Source organism: Falco naumanni, chromosome 11 (assembly GCF_017639655.2).
Source record: "Falco naumanni isolate bFalNau1 chromosome 11, bFalNau1.pat, whole genome shotgun sequence".
NCBI classification, from domain to species: Eukaryota; Metazoa; Chordata; class Aves; order Falconiformes; family Falconidae; genus Falco; species Falco naumanni.
Genome location: NC_054064.1, coordinates 4,415,891 through 4,435,937, shown reverse-complemented (window position 1 = coordinate 4,435,937; position 20,047 = coordinate 4,415,891). Strand labels below are relative to the sequence as shown.

The following is a 20,047-nucleotide window of genomic DNA, read 5'->3' as shown; positions in this document are numbered from 1 at the left end:
GACTGAAGTAGCTTAAAGCACCTACATGCAGCTACATCCTGAGACGTCACCTGTGTCCAAGTAATTGCCAGTTTCTAACATTAATTGCCTTACTTCATATTAATGAGAAAACACACTACTAAGGAGGAGACATTCCACTTTGGTAAAATGTATTTAAGACCCTTCCTGAAAAATCAACCTTTTGGTGGTAAATTTTAGCCACCGCATTGGTTACAACCACAACTTTCTTGGGTGCTGAGACGCTGAGAATTCAGAACATGAAAGTGCAGGGGAAGAAAGGATACATCCAAAATTTTTGTTCCTTGCTGAGACTCACATATGCAACCTCACAAATATAAATGTCAAACATCTTCTAACTCTGATTTTCTTAGGTTTTGTTACCTGTACTTTGATTTGAGAGATATTCTGGCGCATTTGCTCAACTTTTTATCAAGATTTCTTTGAAGCACATTAGAAGGACAAACCTAACCTGTTCTCCCAGGAGGAAAAACCGGATCTTACAGTACCTCTTGCATGAAGTTCTGTGTCCTCTGAATCACAAAATCAATATGATAGACCTTGAAGCGACTCTTGAGGTCCTGAAGGAGCTCCTGGAGGAGGTTCACTTTCAGGTAGCAGGGCTCCATTTTCACAGAGTTGAATGGCAGGTTCATAAGCTGATCCACATTCTGCATTCCAGTGGAGGAAGAACAGGTTTTGAGAGAAAGCAACCTGAGGCGACTTTTTAATAGAGAATGTAACAGTGGCCCTAAAACAAATTCTGGTATCAACACTCTAGTTGCACAAATACCAGAAGACTTTCAAAATGACACAACCAAATGCTAAACCCCTACCACCTGGGAAAGCAAATGGTGCTGTCAGCCAAGTTCTAGCTCGAAGGTTCTTGTGCTAATATAAAAGGTTCCAAATATATTTTTGTCTTACCTCCTTTAGCTTCATGATATCGTTTGTCTTCTGGAAGTCCTGGATGATTTCATTAACTTCTTTATCAAAAAGTGAGCGGACTTCAGTGAATCCAGAACTCACTGGACCCATGAGCTCCTCTAATATTGACGTGAGAAATGGCTGGATGTTTTCTGTGCAGCACTTCTGGGCAGGCTCAGAAACAGCGGCTGGAGTGTAAGACAATACAACAGCAGCATTTAGGCTACTAAGAGATATAGTGAAAAAAAGTAATCTGATTCACTTTACAACAAATTAAATTATTGTATTTTTCCCTGGAGTCACACCTCCATAAAGATGATGAGGGTGATGAAAGGCGAGTTTTTAGTTTTATGAATGACAATGAAACATCTTTCCCATGCCCCACCTCACCAAAGGCTAGTGGCTTGGGGGCCCTGTGGGAGCAGAGGAAAAGGCAACTCTAAGTATTTATACACACTGGGAGGTTTGCACAGAGCATGGCCACGATCACTCTATAAGGAGGCATCTGAACTTGGTACTCTACAGTTCACTGAAAACTTCCTAGTCTGGTAAGTAAGAGTATCAACAGAACACCCTGAGTTTTATCAAAATAGCTCCTAAATTATCAGCTATTTCTTTATTTGCTAGCGTAAGCAACATCAGCTAATGTTTCACCTGCTTTTTACACTCATTTTTATAGTAATAGAAAAATTATACTAAGTTTAAAACCACCTAAGAGACCCTTTGGTTTAAATAATCTTTGGTAGCCTATGAATTTTCACATAACCAGAACCTGGTTTTGTGGAATATTCCTAGACATCAGGTCAAAACCACTACACTTTTAATTATGCTCATGTGACCTGTCTCTTCATTACATAAGGCTGTCTAAGTGAAAACGAAAGCAGAATGAGAAACTCTAATCAGGATACTCAAAACCTGTCAGCTCTAGAAGACCTGGTATTTTCACAGGTATCACACTGGCCACAGGTATCAGTTCCCATCAAAGGCAGCTGAGGCTCAAAACATTTGTTTCCTGAAAACCAGTGTCTCCAACTGGATTTTTCAAAACACACGAGGATTTCAAAACAATGACATCTGGCAATTTAAGCAACACAAAAATGAAACATTAAAAAATTGCTCCAAAACACAGCTGTTCCTCCACTAACCTTTGATTTTTCCAGCTAAGAAGTTCTTGGAGTTCAGAATCTGATCCATGTCTGAACGAATGGTTCCTTCAAGAGATTTTGCAAAATCTCTGCATTCTTCTTTCAAGGTACTTAATCCTTCTGCCACCTGCTGCTGGACTAAGCCATAAGTTTCTTCTACGATCTAAACCCAAATCAAAATAAGAAGCATAGATCAGAATCAGCATACACAGACAATTGCTATGACAAATAACTACCCTGCAAATATCAGTACTTACACTAAACCAGGCCCGCTTCCTATCATTCCGCTTGCCCTTCATTTTAGGCAGGATCATTGTCTGAAGGTTAGGCAGAAGTTCCTCCATCACAAGGTTGCTCAGGATCTATATGGTCAGAAGATTAAAATGGCATTTTCACACACTGTTCTTCATCTGAAAACCGAGCACTTGCATCACAAAGTGACGTGCAAACACAGGCAACCTCAAATGTACAGTGGCTGAGCTACTCCAGGTTACCAGGAGGGCTGGATTTAAAATACTAGGTATGCCTGAGGGAAACTCCATGCATTTAATCTGAAGCATTTTTCACTGAAAGACTTTGAGGCAACTGACATCAATGAACAAAGATGTTGAACTACAAAGCCTGTTTAAATTTACTGCATGCTATTATGAAATTGCCATGTGCAAATCAATAGAGCTAAAATGATCGATATCAACTGAGTAACTGGATCAAAAACATTTGAAAAGTTGGTTTGCTGACTGATGCTTCCCCAAACTGACCTTGCTGTGGGACATGCACACCCTCCCAGAGAAGGTACCATTGAAAAGAAATTGTTCTAAAAATTCATCAGACAAAGGATGCTTCTGATACGAATATATTTGGCCAAGAAAAGAAAGATATGACTGTACCAACATGAATCTCTAGCACTTTTCTGGGTGAGCACCAACTTCACAATTCAAACAAGAAAAGAAGGAGATCCCAGGAAAAACATGATCTAGAACAAAAAGGGAACCCAGAAATGTGGGTAACATGTGAATCAAGTAATTCTACCCTATCTGATCTTTTTTTTTTTTTTTTTTTTTTTTTCAAAAATGTGAAACGTGATCCAAAAGATTCATTAGCTCCAGCCTAATCCTGAGGCAAAAGTGATAAAATAAATAGCTGTTGGGAGTTAGGGAAAAACTTTCCAAGCAATTTCTTTTGTCACTAAAAGATGACTATACTGGTCTAAAACCAGTAAAACTTTCACACTGTAGAATTCGTATATGTTAAAGCCTCCTCCCAACACCTCCAGACTCTTGAACAAAAGACATGTTATATATATAACCAAGACATTCTGTGACAAAGGTGCACCACAGCAGAAAGACAAGGGAAGAAGAGTGTCAAAAGGCCTTTTACACATCAAGCATTCCTGATGGGATGTTGGAAAACTGAGGAAAAGGTATCATCACCCCATTTTTTGATTGTTTCTGTAAGTATATTGTTGTTCGATTATTGCTGTACTTCTCTAAATTGACACCGAGTACTTTTCTCCCTCAAGAACATTTTCAGTTAGAAACAGGATTCAGTGGTTGTGGAAGAGATGCATCACCCTCTCTGATCCCAGCATCTAACTGGCAGTTCAGACTTGCAGATGGTTCCAATTCAAAAGAAAAGATATCAGACTGGGAATACAGATGATACCAATTTGGGGGAGTGGTCAATACGCTGGCAAGCAAGGCTGTTATTCAGAGGGACCTAGATAGCTGAAGAAATGAGTGGACAAAAACCTCATGAAGTTCAGCAAAAGCAAATGCATAGTCCAGCATCTGGGATAGAACAATCTTGTGCACCAGTATAGGCTGGTGACAACTAGCTGGAAAGTAGTTTTGCAGAAAGGAACTTGGGCATCCTGGTGGACAAGAAATGCAACATTGGTCTGCAGGGCTGCCCTCACAGCAAAGAGCAACATCAGGCTGAGGGAGCAAAACGTGCCCCTCTGGTCAGTACTTGTCAGACCACATCTGGAGTGCTGTTCAGTTTGGAGTTCCCCAGTACAACACAGATCTTGAAACACTGGAGTGATTCCAGCGGAGGTCAACATGATCGTCAGGAGATGGAGCACACGACATGTGAGGAGAGGTGGAGGGAACCGAGTTTGCTCAGCCTTAAGAAGATTAGGCTCAGAGAAGACCTTATTGCTGTCTACAGCTACATATTAGAGGATGCTGGGCAGAGCCAGATTTTCTTGGAAATGCACAGGGAAAGGAAGAGGGTGACCATTACAAGTAACAACAAGGGAAACAGTAATCATGTATCCAGAAATATTTTTCACCATGCGGGCAGTCAGGGGAACAAGTCATGCAGTCTCCAACCTTGGATATCAGAACTCAGCTACACAAAGTCCCTGAAGTTGGCTCTGCTTTGAGTCAGGGACTGGGCCAGATAATCTCCAGGGATTCCCTTTTAACAAAACTGTTCTCTGGTTCTGTGGTTCTGTTGATTGTGTCACCCAACTTTGTACAGAGGAAGCATCAAAATCTGGCTTCTTCAATTCAGAAAGAATGAAATGGTGTGAGACAGATTCCTGGTTTCATGCACTGGCACCCATTTCAGAAGTTTTCTTCAGAATTACCCATTTTGTCAGGCTTTGCACCTCCTATCTCCAGATTTGAACTACAACTTCTTCCTTGCCCATCCTACTCAGATACAGCAAACTGGCAATAAATACACAGAATTACAAGCGTACACCTCATTTTGAGAGTCTAAGCTCTCAAAGTCTAAGTCTCAAAAAAACTCCAGTTTTTTTATTTATGAACACTGTATCTCTGGCCTGAGAAAGCTGCAAGACCTCTCTTTCTCCTGCACTTTCCTCTTGCCATTGGCCAACAAGGCAAACTATGCAAGCAGAGGGAAGCAGTTCATCATGGCACCTGCTCTATTTCTATTTCTTTGTGATCTCAGGACTCTGAACACATTTTCTATGGAGGCATCTTATCAGTGCCGGGGATATATGCTGGGTTCTTGAATTTCTCTACTTAAAGTGTCTTGATTTTCAACTAAAGAACTCAGTCCCGTATTTGGTTCACTCATTACTCATCCTCATGATTCAGAGGAGGGAGGGACATCTTTTATTTCTGGACATGCTCATAGATCTTGCCCAGGTATGTTTGTACTGGCCCACAGTTACAGATGCACAGCTGCCACTTTATGATGACAGAGGCAATACTATCATGCATGTGCTATACAGAATGGCACATAACCCCTTCATCAAGGCTTTTTATCTGCCCTGACTGTACAGCGCATACGAGGTTGTCCACAGCCTCTTGAAAGCTTTGAATGGCAGTGGATATCCTGCAAATCACAAAGAGACACAGTAACCCTACAAAAAGGCAGACAAAACGCATCGTAAGTTTATGTACATTTCTCATTTACTCTGGGTAAAGGATTACTAGCTTGCTCAACAGTTTCAGTAAAGTCTCACAGACAATGTATGTAGTCTTCCTTCCTCTCCAGTGGGGCTTGAACAGAGTTTTTGCAAAGTGATGTGGATTTGAACCCAGCTCTTTTCCTTGCTTCAGCAACAGCCCAGCTTGGTCCTTGTTCAAGGATCTCTGCCCTGATGCACCCAGCTGATGGCTGAGCCAATACAGAGTGCAAAACCACTGCTCAACTTCACATTTTCATCGTGCCAGTGCTTTTCCATTTCTGCCAGTGCTTCCTGACATTCAACCTCATGTATTATAGCTGCCTCAACGGGTTTTAGGCATGCACCAATAACATGATAGGGAAATGGCAGGGATTTATTTAGACAGTAAAGGTAAGAAAGAAAAGGCTCTGACTGCATGCCACAGTGTAAAACAGAGTACCCCCTGGGCACAAGACACCCTACAGAAATAGAACACACAATACCCTACTTTATTAATATGCTTCTAATATAGCTATAATATACAACACCCTATTATTGTTGTTCCATGCCACTGAAGTACTTATAGATTATGCCACAGCACTGCTTTGGGTTCAGCTATGCTGACTCAAATACCTGTCAAAACTAATTCAGGTCCTAAACTAATGGGTCACTTAAAAAAAAATCTCACAAATAAGTCAAACTAAAGCACCACAGACCAAATTATAAATGTGACAACAAATCAAACATACTCTGAAGAATCTGACCTCTCTGGAATAGTTTTTAGGAATGCTGGATTTGTTTTATATTTCTGTATAGAAAGGTGCACTGTAGCGGTTTGGGGTTTTTTAATCCCTTAATTCAGCTATCCTTGATTTACTAATATGCTATTTATACATTCATGTAGTACTGATCAATGGAGTTACACAAATATAAAATTGGTGTGTTGTAGTGCTCTCACTATGTGGCTGTACTGTCACTTATAAGAAGTGTCCAAAATGTCCCGGTTTTAAACCTGTATTTCAGCACTGAACCTACAGAAAAATAACATCTACAGTTGAATTTATCCTTTGTTAGTAATGAAACCTTAAAAATTAAAAAGAACAAAACCAAAACCAGTAAAAGAACTTTTATACCACAAAAAAAAAATTTAGGAGGTCTTCAGCTGAGCGACTGAGTACTTGCTAATAATGTCGCAGTACCTAGGCAGAACTGCGTGAGCTAATGCTGCGGAGACTCTGTCATTATAAATGAATGTCAGGGAATATATTTACTGGCATTCTGCAGAGATTTTTACAGCAACAAATTGTAGCTTGTTTGTTCCAAACCATTCACTTAGCTTGGATATTTGCCTAAAATAATTACTGTATTTGGTCAAAGCAGGCATGAGAACACACTATACTTACAGAATGAATTATTACTAAGAAGATAATAGCATAACTAGCCTCGATGCCTTCTGATTATAGCTCTCTTGAGGTATACAGGTTATGAGTAAGTAGTTGGAAAGCAATAGGAAAAAACATAAAATGAAACTAGCACTATAATAGCTCCATAACTTGCGGGAAGAGGGGAGGAGAGAGAAACCTCACTGCCTCCACTGGAAGGATGGAACTCCTTATACTAAGGAATTAATTATCAGATGTTAGCAGGAAAGTTCAATCCCTGACATGATGGCACTGCGAAAAACACTGTTTACAGATTCTTCTCCAGTTTTCACATTTTTCAGCATTTCAGAGGTAGACTTCTCCTAAAAGAATAATCTGGTTTCTTGAAACAAAACCCTGGATCGTGAACTCTCTGTCAGGCTTTTTTCCATTTTCCCAAAGGGAAGCCAGATTTCATCAAGGAAAACACCCAACAGCTGGTACTAAAGTAAATATTTGCTGCTGAGTGCTCAACACTTTGGAAAAAAAATATAAATCAGAGCCCGAATAAGGTCTCAATTGCACTAAAAGACATCTGGAGTGATGCCAGAAGGATCAGCGGAGCTACTTCAACTACCATCAGTGCCCCAAAGCTGCTCATTCAGGTGTCCAAATACAGACCCAGACCCTGAGCTTAGCATCTCATTTTTGAAGAACTGAGGTACACAATTCTTGGTGTTTGAAGTGTGACTGTGTTACTATGCCAAGCTCTGTTTCAGAAGTCTGGCACAGTAAGTAGGTCTATCAGTTTACTCACTCAGGACTAAAAGCTTCATTCCCAAAGAACAGGGAAAAGCAAAATGAAAAGATTCTTCAAAATTTATGTCTAGCTGCTATCCTGTTCTTCATAAAGCCTGATCTCCAATGGCATCTGGAGGCATTACAAGACAAGCAACAGGAAACTGCTGTGTTCTGCAACAAAGGTAATAGCAACAGAAGAAAAAAGTATCTCTTACCTGCAAATAGCTGTCACGAAAGACAGAAAACCATAGCACAGCCCAGTGCAGCTGACAGTGAATATCTGCTGCGTACAAACCGTGGGTTCTGAGTTTCGTGTGTGTTGCCTTTGGTCTCACTCATTTACCAAAACTATAAACAGCAGCAAATGTGGTAGTGAGACCATTAGCAAGTGCCTTGTTTTAGACACAGTATTTATTCACCGGTTGACCCTGTGACATAAAGTTAAAGTAGACATACGAGCTTTTTCTGGAAACATGGCCATCCCTACATTCCAGCACAACACAACGATTTCAGTTCACAGCACACTTTCTTTCCCTTTCTAGCAAAAAATTCAAAATGGGGTTTATCTTGAAATCTTGGGTATTTCTACCTACTAGATTTTCTTCTTAAAAGTGCATTTTTTTACACAGAGGCTTTACAACTGTCACTATCCTCAGTGCTGCCATATCCAAAGGGAAAAAAAAATCAGGAAGTTATTCTTCTACCTCTTTTTCGTTGCCAGTTATCATTTCCCACGTCCCATAGTGGCCCTTCTCCTGCCGGAAGAACTGAATGGCTTCTAAGAACGCCTGGACCTCGTACGTGGTCTGCTTGAGAAAATCTAGAGAAAACAAAGAGGAACACAAAGGATTTACCCATAAATGACCTTTAAAAAATAACCATCCCCTTTTGATCCACTTTCCTGTTCCACGTGTATCTAGCAATAATATTAGTAAATCATTTACAAAACCTGAATGTCTGAACCTTGGGCTTTCCTTAAAATTCAGAAGCATAATGTTGAACTACCACATTGTACACATCACAAGCCATCCCATCAAAGTTGGTAAGTTAAATGTTAATATGGAGCACATGATAAGGTAAGAGTTTTACAGTGGCAAGCCTTGTCTGTGGTAGACTTTGATAAGGCATTCATTAACACATGAAAGCTCATCCTTTGCTGTTAAGCCTATGAGCAATGTAAGATGGTACGCGGGAAGAATCTGACATCACCTAGCAGGGCCAAGAGTTGGGAGCTTCTGCAACTTTCGTTTAAGATAAGAATTACAAATTTAAGATAATGATCACAGCACATTGTATGCCCTTGATAAATTGCTAAACCCTAAATTAACGCTCCCCAATAGTCTTTTATTTCCGTTGTTTTATTAAGAAATTGATGAACAAGACGATTTTTCATGGACTTACAATAAAACGGACCTGGACAAAGTAAGCACCTTGCTCATACCAGTTAAGCACAAGAACTTCCAACAAAATTGTGCTGCTTTACCTAAATATCTCAGGCATGTTTAACCACAGCTCAGGAGTATCTGGTTATTGTCCATGGCTACTGCTGCTAGATGGTAACTCTTCCCAAGGACAATGTGGTAGCCTGGGGACACTCTGTTGTACAAATGAGGCCACAGCATGAAAAAACCTGAGAAATGGCTGAGCTAGTTTGCTCTTACAAACTCTGGATAACCAGCCACGCAACAGAAATTACGTCTCAGGCAATTTGTTCTTTCCAAACTGCTAAAGGCTTTCAAGGGAGTGGCAGCCAACACTCTCCTTCACATGAAAGCACACAAAAACACAGCTAATGAAGAGTGGAACAGCAGGACTAGTTTGTCGTGATTTGGAGGAGAAACAGTCTTTCTGCCTCAAAATGTGGAAAAGCTCCCTAGAGCAATCAGGCTGCTTGACAAACCTGGGGAAGAGAAACCACTAATGAAACACTTCAGGAATTCAAGTGGTATATCTTTGCTATGAAACAAAGCTTCAGGATTATTGTGAGGATTATTATCTTAAGGAAAAACAAAGCCACAATGGTTTATTGTCCTTTCTTCAAGGTCATCTGCTTGTAGCCTTGATCAGATGAAGTCCTGTTGTGCACACATTAGGAAGAAAGGAGGGAAGAATGTTAATTCTTTCAAAGATTACTATGCTGCTTTAAAAGATACTCGTATGTATAAACAATTGTTATGTTCAACAGTAATTTCTCAAGCCTTGCCTGTCAAGCAAGACACTTCTTTTGACTTGCTCATGAAAGTTCTAAAGAGAGCAACTTTATAGGAGGCTTGCACACATGCCAAGGGCAATACAGGGATTATACAAATTATGGGAAACATGAAGGATTCACACTACAGTAATGCCTGAAATGTCTCCTTCATGTTCTTTATACAAAAACAAAAGCTACAGAAACCTACAATTAACTTAATCAACGTTTCACCCTGGCTATTGCTTGAAAACAGCACTCACTGTGTAGAATTTATCTACATGGCAGGCAATGAGGTTTCAGATCTGCTAAGAATCCAAATGTCAGAATTTGCCCTTTCAGTTTCCCCTGGGCATAATCATTACTTCAGGAAGGTATGTTATACATACTGGGGTGCAGTAAACACTCTCTCAGTGCCACACTATAGATATTATGGATCTATATAGATCTCTGTTTGGCAAATATTTGGAGGTCCAGAGAGATCACACGATTTCTACAAGCCCACATGATGATCAAAGAAAAGAAAACAGCCAGGTAAAATCCCAACCATACCTTCATTGCAACCTCCATGATATATAGCATTTTTAATAGCAAATCATAAACCAGGATGCTAAAATGTCAGTTGTAAGTCACGGTGTTCACTGCCAAGCGGACATCCTCTGACAGCAGCTTTAATTAAAGAATGGAGTATTCCACCTGAAAAACTAGTGAAGCATTGCAGCTGAAAGCTTTTGTCCTCCCAAAATTAAACCTTGAATATTTTGAAAAGAAGAGGGCCAGTCTTGGCTGACGGAAGGGAGAACTGCAGCTCCTGCAGCCCTCTGATCATGACTCACATGTTTTCCTTCTTCACAGCTGTGCTCCCTCCTAACCAAAAGGGACAACAGACCATCCAAAGGGCTGGATCTTGGACCTGCTGAGATGATGATGTGACAGTCCTGACAAAAGCCTGCCCTCTAACATCAAGTTTTAAACTTCACACTCAAGGGAGTATTTTCTCTATTCTGACTGTTCCCAACCCCATGAGGAAGTAGGAAGAAGGTGCTAAAAATCCAAGAGCAATTCATTTGAAAATAGTTCATGGGAAAAATATCAAGCTGTAAGTAGCATAAAATCCCAGTCACACATTTTTTCCTATGCCAGTAAACACAGGAGAAAAACACAATTATGGCAGTCTTACTACAAAACCAGCTGAAAGTAGAAAGGCAGCTTTATCCTTCAAGGCTACCACAATTGCTTAATTTAGGCAATTTCATTTTAATTTTCCATAGGAGGAAATGATTGCATCAGCGATAAAACATTGAACAACTACATCCATCCAATGTTGGGCTGTGCAGAAGCTGTTGGCGAGGCACACAAGACAGAGGCACATTCATGGGATATGGCTCAAGAAAAGGGAATTGTACCCAAGCTGAAAGGAGCTGCGGTGCACATCCTCCAAGATTTCAGCAGGGAAGAGCCAGGGCTCCTGTAAATCAGATCTAGCATATGAAAAGGCTAGAGGACTGTGGCTGGCTTGGTAGCCAGCTCCATTATGCCACAGCAAAGTGAAGAAAACAATGAATAAGCTGTTGGGGCAATCCTGCTTGCGTGCAAGAGAGAGGATGGTGCGTGGGAGATGGAAACAGACGCTGCAGCTGCAAATAGGACAGGTGGCAAATGCCAGTGGTATCAGGAATGATTTGTTTGTCAGCAGAAAGGACATGTGCTTCGCTCTCCTGAATGCGCTCACAGGGGCTTCCCCTTCAACACATCTGCCCGGCACCTATCATGAGTGATGCATCTGCCCCCACTGTCTGCAGAAAGTGGAGCCTGTTAGGGGAGCTTGGCGCAGTGGTGGTTGTAGGGCATCCTTACCCAAATCCCATAGAAAGCCCTAAAGTTTACTGAATGTCCTCCAGCAAAAGGCCAGTGAGGCTTTACAGGTACCCAGACTGATGCTATGTGCTTAATCCAGGCTGGTCTGCACTGGGAAAATTACCCAAGCAGCTTCTTCTGCTGCTAATGTATATAACTTCAGCTTATTTGTGGAGAGTAAAAAAACCCATCTGTTTGTTCTGTTTAATTTTAAAATAAGAAAACCCATCTAGAGACTCTATAGATCCAAGGGCGGAGCCCAATTTTAATAACAGATAAGATACTGCCCATAGATTCTTTTTATAAACATAACATAATAACTGCTATAAAGCTCCTTTTTAAAAGATGGAAGGACACCTGTAAAGACCATGACTTTATAAATCTGCCCAAATGTGCCTATCTCTCAAAGGCATGGCTGAGTTTGTTCAGTACTGCAGAAAGCTCTCTGTAGGAATGAGCATATAAACAGTTTAAATCCCTCTTTTAAAAGAAGAAAAATCTCAAACCTTAACTTATCAAAATGATACACAGAGGACCAGTCTACTCAACACCAATTGAGTGCATTTGCACCTGGTGCAGAAGTGTTAACTTAGAGGGTCCTGTTCCTAATTTCAGCTGTATCTGATATTTTGGCTGCTGTGGGACTTGCAGTGTCCCAGCAAGGTGCTCCAGGCTATGAGCTGCAGCTCTTTCTCTGTCACTTGGCAGATGAATGTTTGGTCGTAGGGGTAAGTAACAAGGAAATCTTTGGTCCCAAGTTCCCTACCCACGGCAGGACAGCTGCACCTTTGTTTGAAGATGGACGTGTCACTGGCACATCATTTAAAAGCTCCTGGGGAAAGGCTACCTGAACACTTTTTCTGACTTGCTAATACTTCCTCTGTGTGTCTAAAGACAGCAGTGAAAAATAACTGCCCTGGTGCGTATAAGAATGGCTGCAGAAGCATGGCCTTAGAATCTCTGAAGATCTGCACAATCCAGGCCTGGTATTAGAATAGGCCTGTAATCAGAATTGTACTGAAGTTGCTGTGCTGAAGGTAACAAGAAAGGTAGCCTTGAGCTATTCTTGAATCCTGAGACCAAGTAATTATGTTGTGCCAACAGGCCGTGGCTGTAACAAGCTACAGCTGCTGGGAAAGCAGGTGCAGGGCCAAGAAAGATAGGGACCGGTATGGGAATATAGGGAGTAACAAACTACAAGGCTGAAGCACAGCAACACAATTAGCTACATGGATAGAATGCTTATTTCAGTCATGATAATTAGGGGTGTGAGAACTGCGTGCGTTTAGAGACTACTAACCAATTATATTTCTGCTTTACGAATATGCATGTGTATCGGTTCTATATAAGTAGTGTTAGAAACTAATAAAGTTGAGCAAGATGCATAACTCATATTGAGCGTCTTCTTGACTCCGGCGAACACTTCTTCCAACACTGGTGAATTTGATCTCCTCCACAGCCATAGATCGACCTGTCAATCAGTCAAAGTACCGAAGACCTCTATGCAAAAACTTCTATAAATAGGCCTCATTACCAGCGAGGATGAGTGCTGCAGACCTCACTGCCTCTAGCTAAAATTGTGGATTTTCAGCAAATCCAGATAATATGAAATCTGTGTTCCAACATTCCAGTTCAAATTTTGTATCTGTATGTATTGCAGACTGCTGCGCTGGGTCTCTTGCTGCGCTTTGTAGCAGAAAGCTCAAAACCAGATAATGTTTAATGGCTTAGATGATGATTTTTTTTAATTACAATCAAAGAAAGATGCCTCTTTAACATTACAGATCCTAACCTGCCATGCTAACTGTTAAAAAGTATTTCAATATCCAGTTTAAACTGCTTGCCCCTCTGAACAATAATTTTCATTAATAAAGCTACTCAAACTCATTACTGCAGCATGAGAGAGCCTAAAATGGTCATCATCATACAACAGGAATGCCAAGAGGTGTTGAAGACAGATGGCATATCATTTACCCCCTTAACAAATGCAATGGTGACAAGCAGAGTTTTCATGTAAGTAGCAGCACAGCTCATTTCTGTACTGCTCGTGCAAACCACATGGAAAAGTCTGTTTGGGAAGAGCAGGGAAATGTTTCTCCAGCTCCTCGTGGGACTTAAGTCGGATGCAATAACCAGACAGCGACAATTTTCCACCTCCCAGAACTAATGGGGCAGTTTGGTCTACTGAGACACCAGTGTTTCACAGTTCTCTTCTGCATCTTGGCTCATTCTGCAAACTCGGACTTGCTGATTTTTGGACACAGTGGCAGCATTACCATGTTAAACTGTTTGGAGAGCCAAGGAACTGTAGTCAGGATGTTTTATGATGTGTAAAAATTGATTATGTCATTCTTCAAAACAAACTGAGTGCCCCTACTGCAATCGACCGAACGTCCTTCCCCCGTATGGGTTCTTCTTACAATAAATGTATTACTTTTATTGTTAATAATAGCAAAGGGATATATTGACTGTGGACAAAGTGCTTTACCAAAACAAGCTAAACCACTGAGAGTAATCTAAGCTTTTTGGCTGACATTTCACAGAAGGCTGAGGCCCAAAGATGTAGATGAACAACTGTTAAAACAGAATCCAGAAGTCTGAGCTCATAGAGCACGGGTTTTAATTAAAGAAATACTGATTCTGACATAACGTCCATCATCCGACTACCAAAACTCGGAAGTAATCCACCCCGGCTTCATCTGTTTCCTGCAGCGCTCACATCTACACATGCACTCCTGAGCTGGAGAGCTGCCTACTGTTTGGTGAACAATTCGGCGTTCAGTGAATATTGTTTTCTATACAGTCCCTGAATTCTTCCTGCAGGCACCTATAACTGATATTAGAATAACTAGGCATCCAACAATGGCTGTATTTACAAGAGATGATCACGTAGATGCCCACAGGTAGGAAGACAGCCTTGCCTGGCTCTTGCCTACCTTCCTCCGTAACTGCACCTTCGGTCAAATGTCTCTTCCCAACACAAGCAGCTAACAACCTGGTATACTTTTTAGTTCCCTCCTAAAAGACAGCGGCGCCCATGAATACCTCCTCAAATCTTCAAAAACTGCAGGATGACTTTGGTTAAAAAGTGGGAAAGGCTGAAGGACAGCCACTGGAAGGAAATGAAGATGACCAAGGAGTTGAGTTTGGTGGCCTTTCACTGACAGCAAGAGCGTCACTTACTATGATTTTTGAAATAGGATAAATTAGTAGAAACTGCATTTAATTTTATGTGATCTCACAATCATATTTCCTTGCTTCCTCATCTATTTGGTGGAAAGCTGGCTCAGGTGAAGGCAGTGCCAAAACATCGATTTTGCATTTTCCTAGGACAAGAAAATTCTCTGTTCAGATATCAGTGAAGGGCCTTCCTTCTTCTGATGCTACAAACAGGTAACAGATAAAGCTGAAGAATATTTGGATTTTTAAGTGTCTTGTGTTTGGTTTTAGCAGCCTCAAAAGATGGTGCTTCCACCACTTACTATTTCCACTAGACACTGCTACCCTCAATGGAATAGATTTCATCCTAAGAAACCCAAATTACATTTTCCCCCATTTTCTGATCCTTCCAAGTCATTCTCCTCTCACCTTGGCATCTGTTTCTTTCAATATATTTAGATTGTTGTTTTTCCTCTGCTTTCCATTATACATGTTCTTTAAAATAGAAAAGAAAATCTAACAGAATTTTAAAAAAAACTTAGTTCTTTGAAAACAAAAGCTGGTAAGAAAGAAAATATACAACCCCAAACCAGAGGGAGGCTGCTGAAAGAAAAGGCTGCCATTTTTAAAAATGGTGGTGTCTTAACCATCTAAATACAGAGGACATTTCCATCTCTTGTACTGATACTCCAGAGAAAGCTACTGCGTGCTGCCAGCTGCCCAAGGATTTGGAGTGAAGGCAGCTGGAGAACATCAGGGAATAAGAGATGTTTCTGTAGTCAACGAATCATTCTGCCAGCCTCCCAACATCACAATTAGGGGATGCCTATCAAATAAAAATAAATTGGCATATCAAAGAACAACTTCCCTTTCTAAGAGTGATCTTTGTAGCACAGGTTTCCTGCAACAGCATTTTTTTCTAGCATTCCTGGTAAATACCTGCCTGGGATTTATTTGCTGTGGGCAGGGACTGAAGTGATTGTTGTCTGTTGCTCACATAGTTTCTGTTTAACGATGAGTAACTCTGCTGTGGAGTGTATGAGTAATATCACCACACAGAGGATTACGGACAGGACACAGAATGGCTAACGGAGGCCAAGACTGTCCCATCACGTTAGCACATGGCAAAAAGTGACCACCGGAGTCCCCAGCACATTTCAGGAGCTGTTGCTTGTAAGATATTACAGCAAATTGGTAAGAAGCGCGATGGGTATCAAATCCGAAAAACAACGTTCCGAAAATTTCTGTCCACAAAAAACAAGCAAATGTAAGTAATAAAACGAGAGTGAATCCATCTGCTTGAACCTGGGGCAATGAGGAGAGCTTGGGAACCGGACCTCAGGAAAAGATAGCTTGCCCAGGGCTTGTTAACACAGCTATAGCACCTTTGGAATTGATCCTCTGAATAAAAGGACACACTTTACTTTTACAAAATGGAGTCCTGTCATATCAAATCAAGAACAAAGCAAAGTGTAATACCCTGGTTCTGAGAAGCATGAAGCTCACAGCTCTGATGTTTTCCTGACAGCAACGTATATTATTCATAGATCATGTGGTATGAAGCTGCTAACCACTAACAGAAGCTAGATGAGGTCATTTCCAAACAGGATACAACCCTGCCATAATAAGCTGTATTTATAGCAAATAAAGCTTTGCAGCACAAGTTCCCTCCGAGATCATCAAACCAACATTCAACAGGTTTAACTATTTGCTTTGCAGCACACAATGCCTGCATTAAAGCTGTTCAAATCAGCATGAGACAGATTACAAGGAACCTCCCTCTGCTAGGACCAGCAGCTTTCATAGTTTTAACAGAAGTGCACTGTATAAACACACACAAAGAATCGTAATATCATTTTTCTCTGGCAACTTCCAGGCACCTTCCAAACCAGCTACTGTGCTCCTGGTGCAGGTGAGAATTTTTTCTGCTGCTGAACTTTGAGGCTGGAGCATGAATACAACCGTACACCTGCACAAAGGAGTATCTTCATGGCTCCTGAAATAGGCTTGGGTGCTAGGCACAAGCCAGGGCCTCTTCTGTACCACCCCACACTAGGTATTATGTAAGAAAAGGAGAATCAGCACAAGGCGTGGAGGTGAGAGAAGTAGGAGGACTGTAATTGTAATTAGGATTTTAGCACATTAATCATCTTGATGTTTCAGAATGAAAGTAACTCCCACAGACTGAAAATCCTAACTACACTATAAGCAAGCAGGCTTACTGGAAAAGCGATAGCCACAATGATTGAAAGAACTGATGTTGTAGAGCAAAAACATCCCAGAAAGAGGAAAAATAGTCTCATTTTAAGCAAAATATTCTATATTATACAAAAAAAAATATTAAATTGTGTCCTAAAATACTTCATGAGTTTCACAGCATCCCACAAGCCTCATCAAAGATATTTATAGCAAAATGGTTTTGAATGTTATGACAGCATTAATACTTCTGTGAAATTTTACACATCAGTTTTGAGAAGTCCATTTGCACCTCAGGTATCTGTCTGGTGAAAGACCAGCCATGGTCTCAACAACTCATGTGGATCACAGGAGAGCTTATCTTATTAACTATAAAGTGATTTAATTAATCAAAGTGCAGCAGCTGCAGTGAGAGGAGCTCAGACTCAAGGCCCAGGTCTAGGCGAAGGGCTGAATAATCTGTCTCCATTCGTACCTTTTCCCACCCCAAATTACCAAACAAACCTTGCTTTCATCCCAGTGCAGAAGGACATTGTTCTTTAGTGTCAAAAAAAGCAATTTCCTCCTCAGTTCTACTTTAATTGATCCTTCTGCATGTCCTCTGAAAAAGGCAACAAGAAAATCCTTTTCATCTGCCCTCTCTGGAGAAGAAAAGCCACCCTGTTTACAAGATGAAGGCTCAGAAATCTTTCTGAAGTTCTATTTGGACTTGTGAGAGCTGCTTTGCTCTGTATATGGAGATATATATCCTTCAGCTTAAGTATTCAATGTCATCTTTTCAACCTTTAACGCTTCAGTAGTTATTTTGAATTATAGTCCAAGATTTGGTAAGCCCTACATGTACTATATACATGTAGCATAGGAAAGATAGAAATAATTATGAGAAAAACACCTGCCAGCTAAACTTAAGAGTTGAAAAAGGGAATGTGGACACAGCTAATGGCAACCCTGGAAGACAGATGGAGAAAAAAAATCTGAAGCTGTCCTAGTTGCTCTGACATAGCCAAGTTGTGACACAATGCCCCACAGGAGCCAAAAAGTACATTTTGTATTTCCCTCTTGCCTAATGTATTTCTTTCTTTTATGTCTTTAATGTATTTATGTCTCTAATTTTTTTTGCTTTGTTTTGTTATTTATGGTGAAATTGGAGATGTCAGGATATGTATGGTTTTGAAAGTCCCTCAGCTTTCTGTGTCATGAGGGTGATTATCAAGTTAAGGATGTGAAATCAAACCAGATGAAAGAAAATAAAATCATGAAGTGAAACTCCTTATCTCCCAGAATTAGCTAGTTGTATTTTCCTTCTTATCACACAGACTTCCCCCTATCCTAGCACCAAGTGGTTGAGCTTCTTCACTTTTAACAGCAAATACGAAGTGAAACACAACAGTTGGTAACCTCACATAGAAAATGAGAAGACCTCCTAAAATAACAAAAAACAAGCACTTGGAATAAACTTCAGTCTGATTTTCAGGGTATACATATGTAAAGGATTAAAAACTGGAGAATGGGAACTGTTAGAGCACTGTGAATATTCTGAGCATTTCCTTCATTACTGCCATTCCGGGACTGACAGCACCTCCCTGTTGGAGGTTAGCTGGCCATTTCAGCAGCAAATTCCTACCATAATTTGAGGTGTAGTTCTCATCATTTCACTAGGAAAATGTGGATGGAGAGGGAACCAGAGTAAGTCCAAGCTGTGGATGAAAGCGGAGGGATCATGGAGATAAAGGCAAACCAATGAATTGCACGCTACAGCCCACATCTAAACTGGCAGTAGTGGTTTAGGAAATTGGAGGAAACAACGAAGCCATTTCCTTTCACCCTACATTTCAACTTAAGCACAGCTTCTTTAAAAACCTCAGAAGTTTTTAAAACTAAGCATTACGTAAAATCCTATAGTGATGAAGGTATGACCTCCACAGATGCTTGAGAACAGGCTCCTTGGAAGTACCACGGAACAGTCAGCAGCTCCTCCCTATTAACCTAAGAAACACTCAACTGAGGCAAAGATTAGGCAGGCAAAGTTAAAAAAATGTTATGGGCAGAAAATTCTCCTTCTTGCTGCACCTTCTGTCAGGACTTTAATATGAAAGTGGTATTAGGATACATATTTTTTGACACATGCTCTTATTCTCCTGAATTAATAATGAATCATCAAAACCGAAACAAATATAGTATATATAGAATGATGTAATGTAGACTCTCTAGATATAAATTCTAATGTGGTCAACAATTCTAATTATTTACTAAAGCTAATAAGGCCACATTTAGTGTCCTGTAAATGCATCCCCACTTGGATCAGGTCAGAAAGCAAGAGTTCTCCAGTAACCCTTGAAACTGCATTTTTCACAACTATCATTTTCTTTGCCACATTCATCATTTGAAACATTAATTTTTCAGTTTCACTAAAACAGTGAAGGCTACATAATTGCCCCGGGAAAATACAGCAAATGTCCTATGGCATAAGGAACAGACTAGCAAAGTGAACGTTGAAAATTTAGTTGTGTAATCCTGTACCCAGAGAACTGTACGTTCTTTTCTATATGTGAAACTTTTATGATTACTTTACACTATTACTCTATTCCTCTACACTACCCTATTTTACTACTGACGCCTCTATATCTGTTTGCTTGATGCTCTTCTGCAAAGAACAGCTTTTGGCTGAGCTGTGTTATATATCTAGAGAACTCCCTCAATGTTATCTTTCTGTATGTACACTTATGCCATTTAACTACTTTAACTCATGCTTTCATTTATCATATTCATTGATCAAAGCCAAAAAGCTTTGAAATCAGCAAGTATGTCCATTATAATGCTTTATATCCTATGCCGAGGTAATAAATTCAATGAGAAATTAAACATGGCATTTCAGAGCTGCACACAATGTTCTTTAATGCAGCTCACTGAAGTCCTTAATTACAAAGCTGCTGGTAAAGAATCGACAGCTTGGAAGGAAGTTTTTTGATGGAGCTTTTGAGATAATGGTCAAGATTAGACAGTAGCACCTGTGTACTGAGTATGCAAATTAACAGTAGTCTTTTTTTTC

The 20,047-nt window shown here is 40.4% G+C and overlaps 1 protein-coding gene across 1 annotated transcript in view; it reads right to left on the bottom strand.

The window, feature by feature from the left end:
- NIBAN1 (niban apoptosis regulator 1) overlaps positions 1-20,047 on the bottom strand; it is a 70,096-nt gene that overhangs the window by 10,407 nt on the left and 39,642 nt on the right. The window contains exons 6-10 of the mRNA XM_040610048.1: positions 8,303-8,418; positions 2,327-2,431; positions 2,070-2,232; positions 925-1,112; positions 507-668 (exon numbers count right to left, since the gene is read on the bottom strand). Of these exons, the coding sequence (XP_040465982.1) occupies positions 507-668; positions 925-1,112; positions 2,070-2,232; positions 2,327-2,431; positions 8,303-8,418 (734 nt within the window). The remainder of the gene's footprint in view (positions 1-506; positions 669-924; positions 1,113-2,069; positions 2,233-2,326; positions 2,432-8,302; positions 8,419-20,047) is intronic.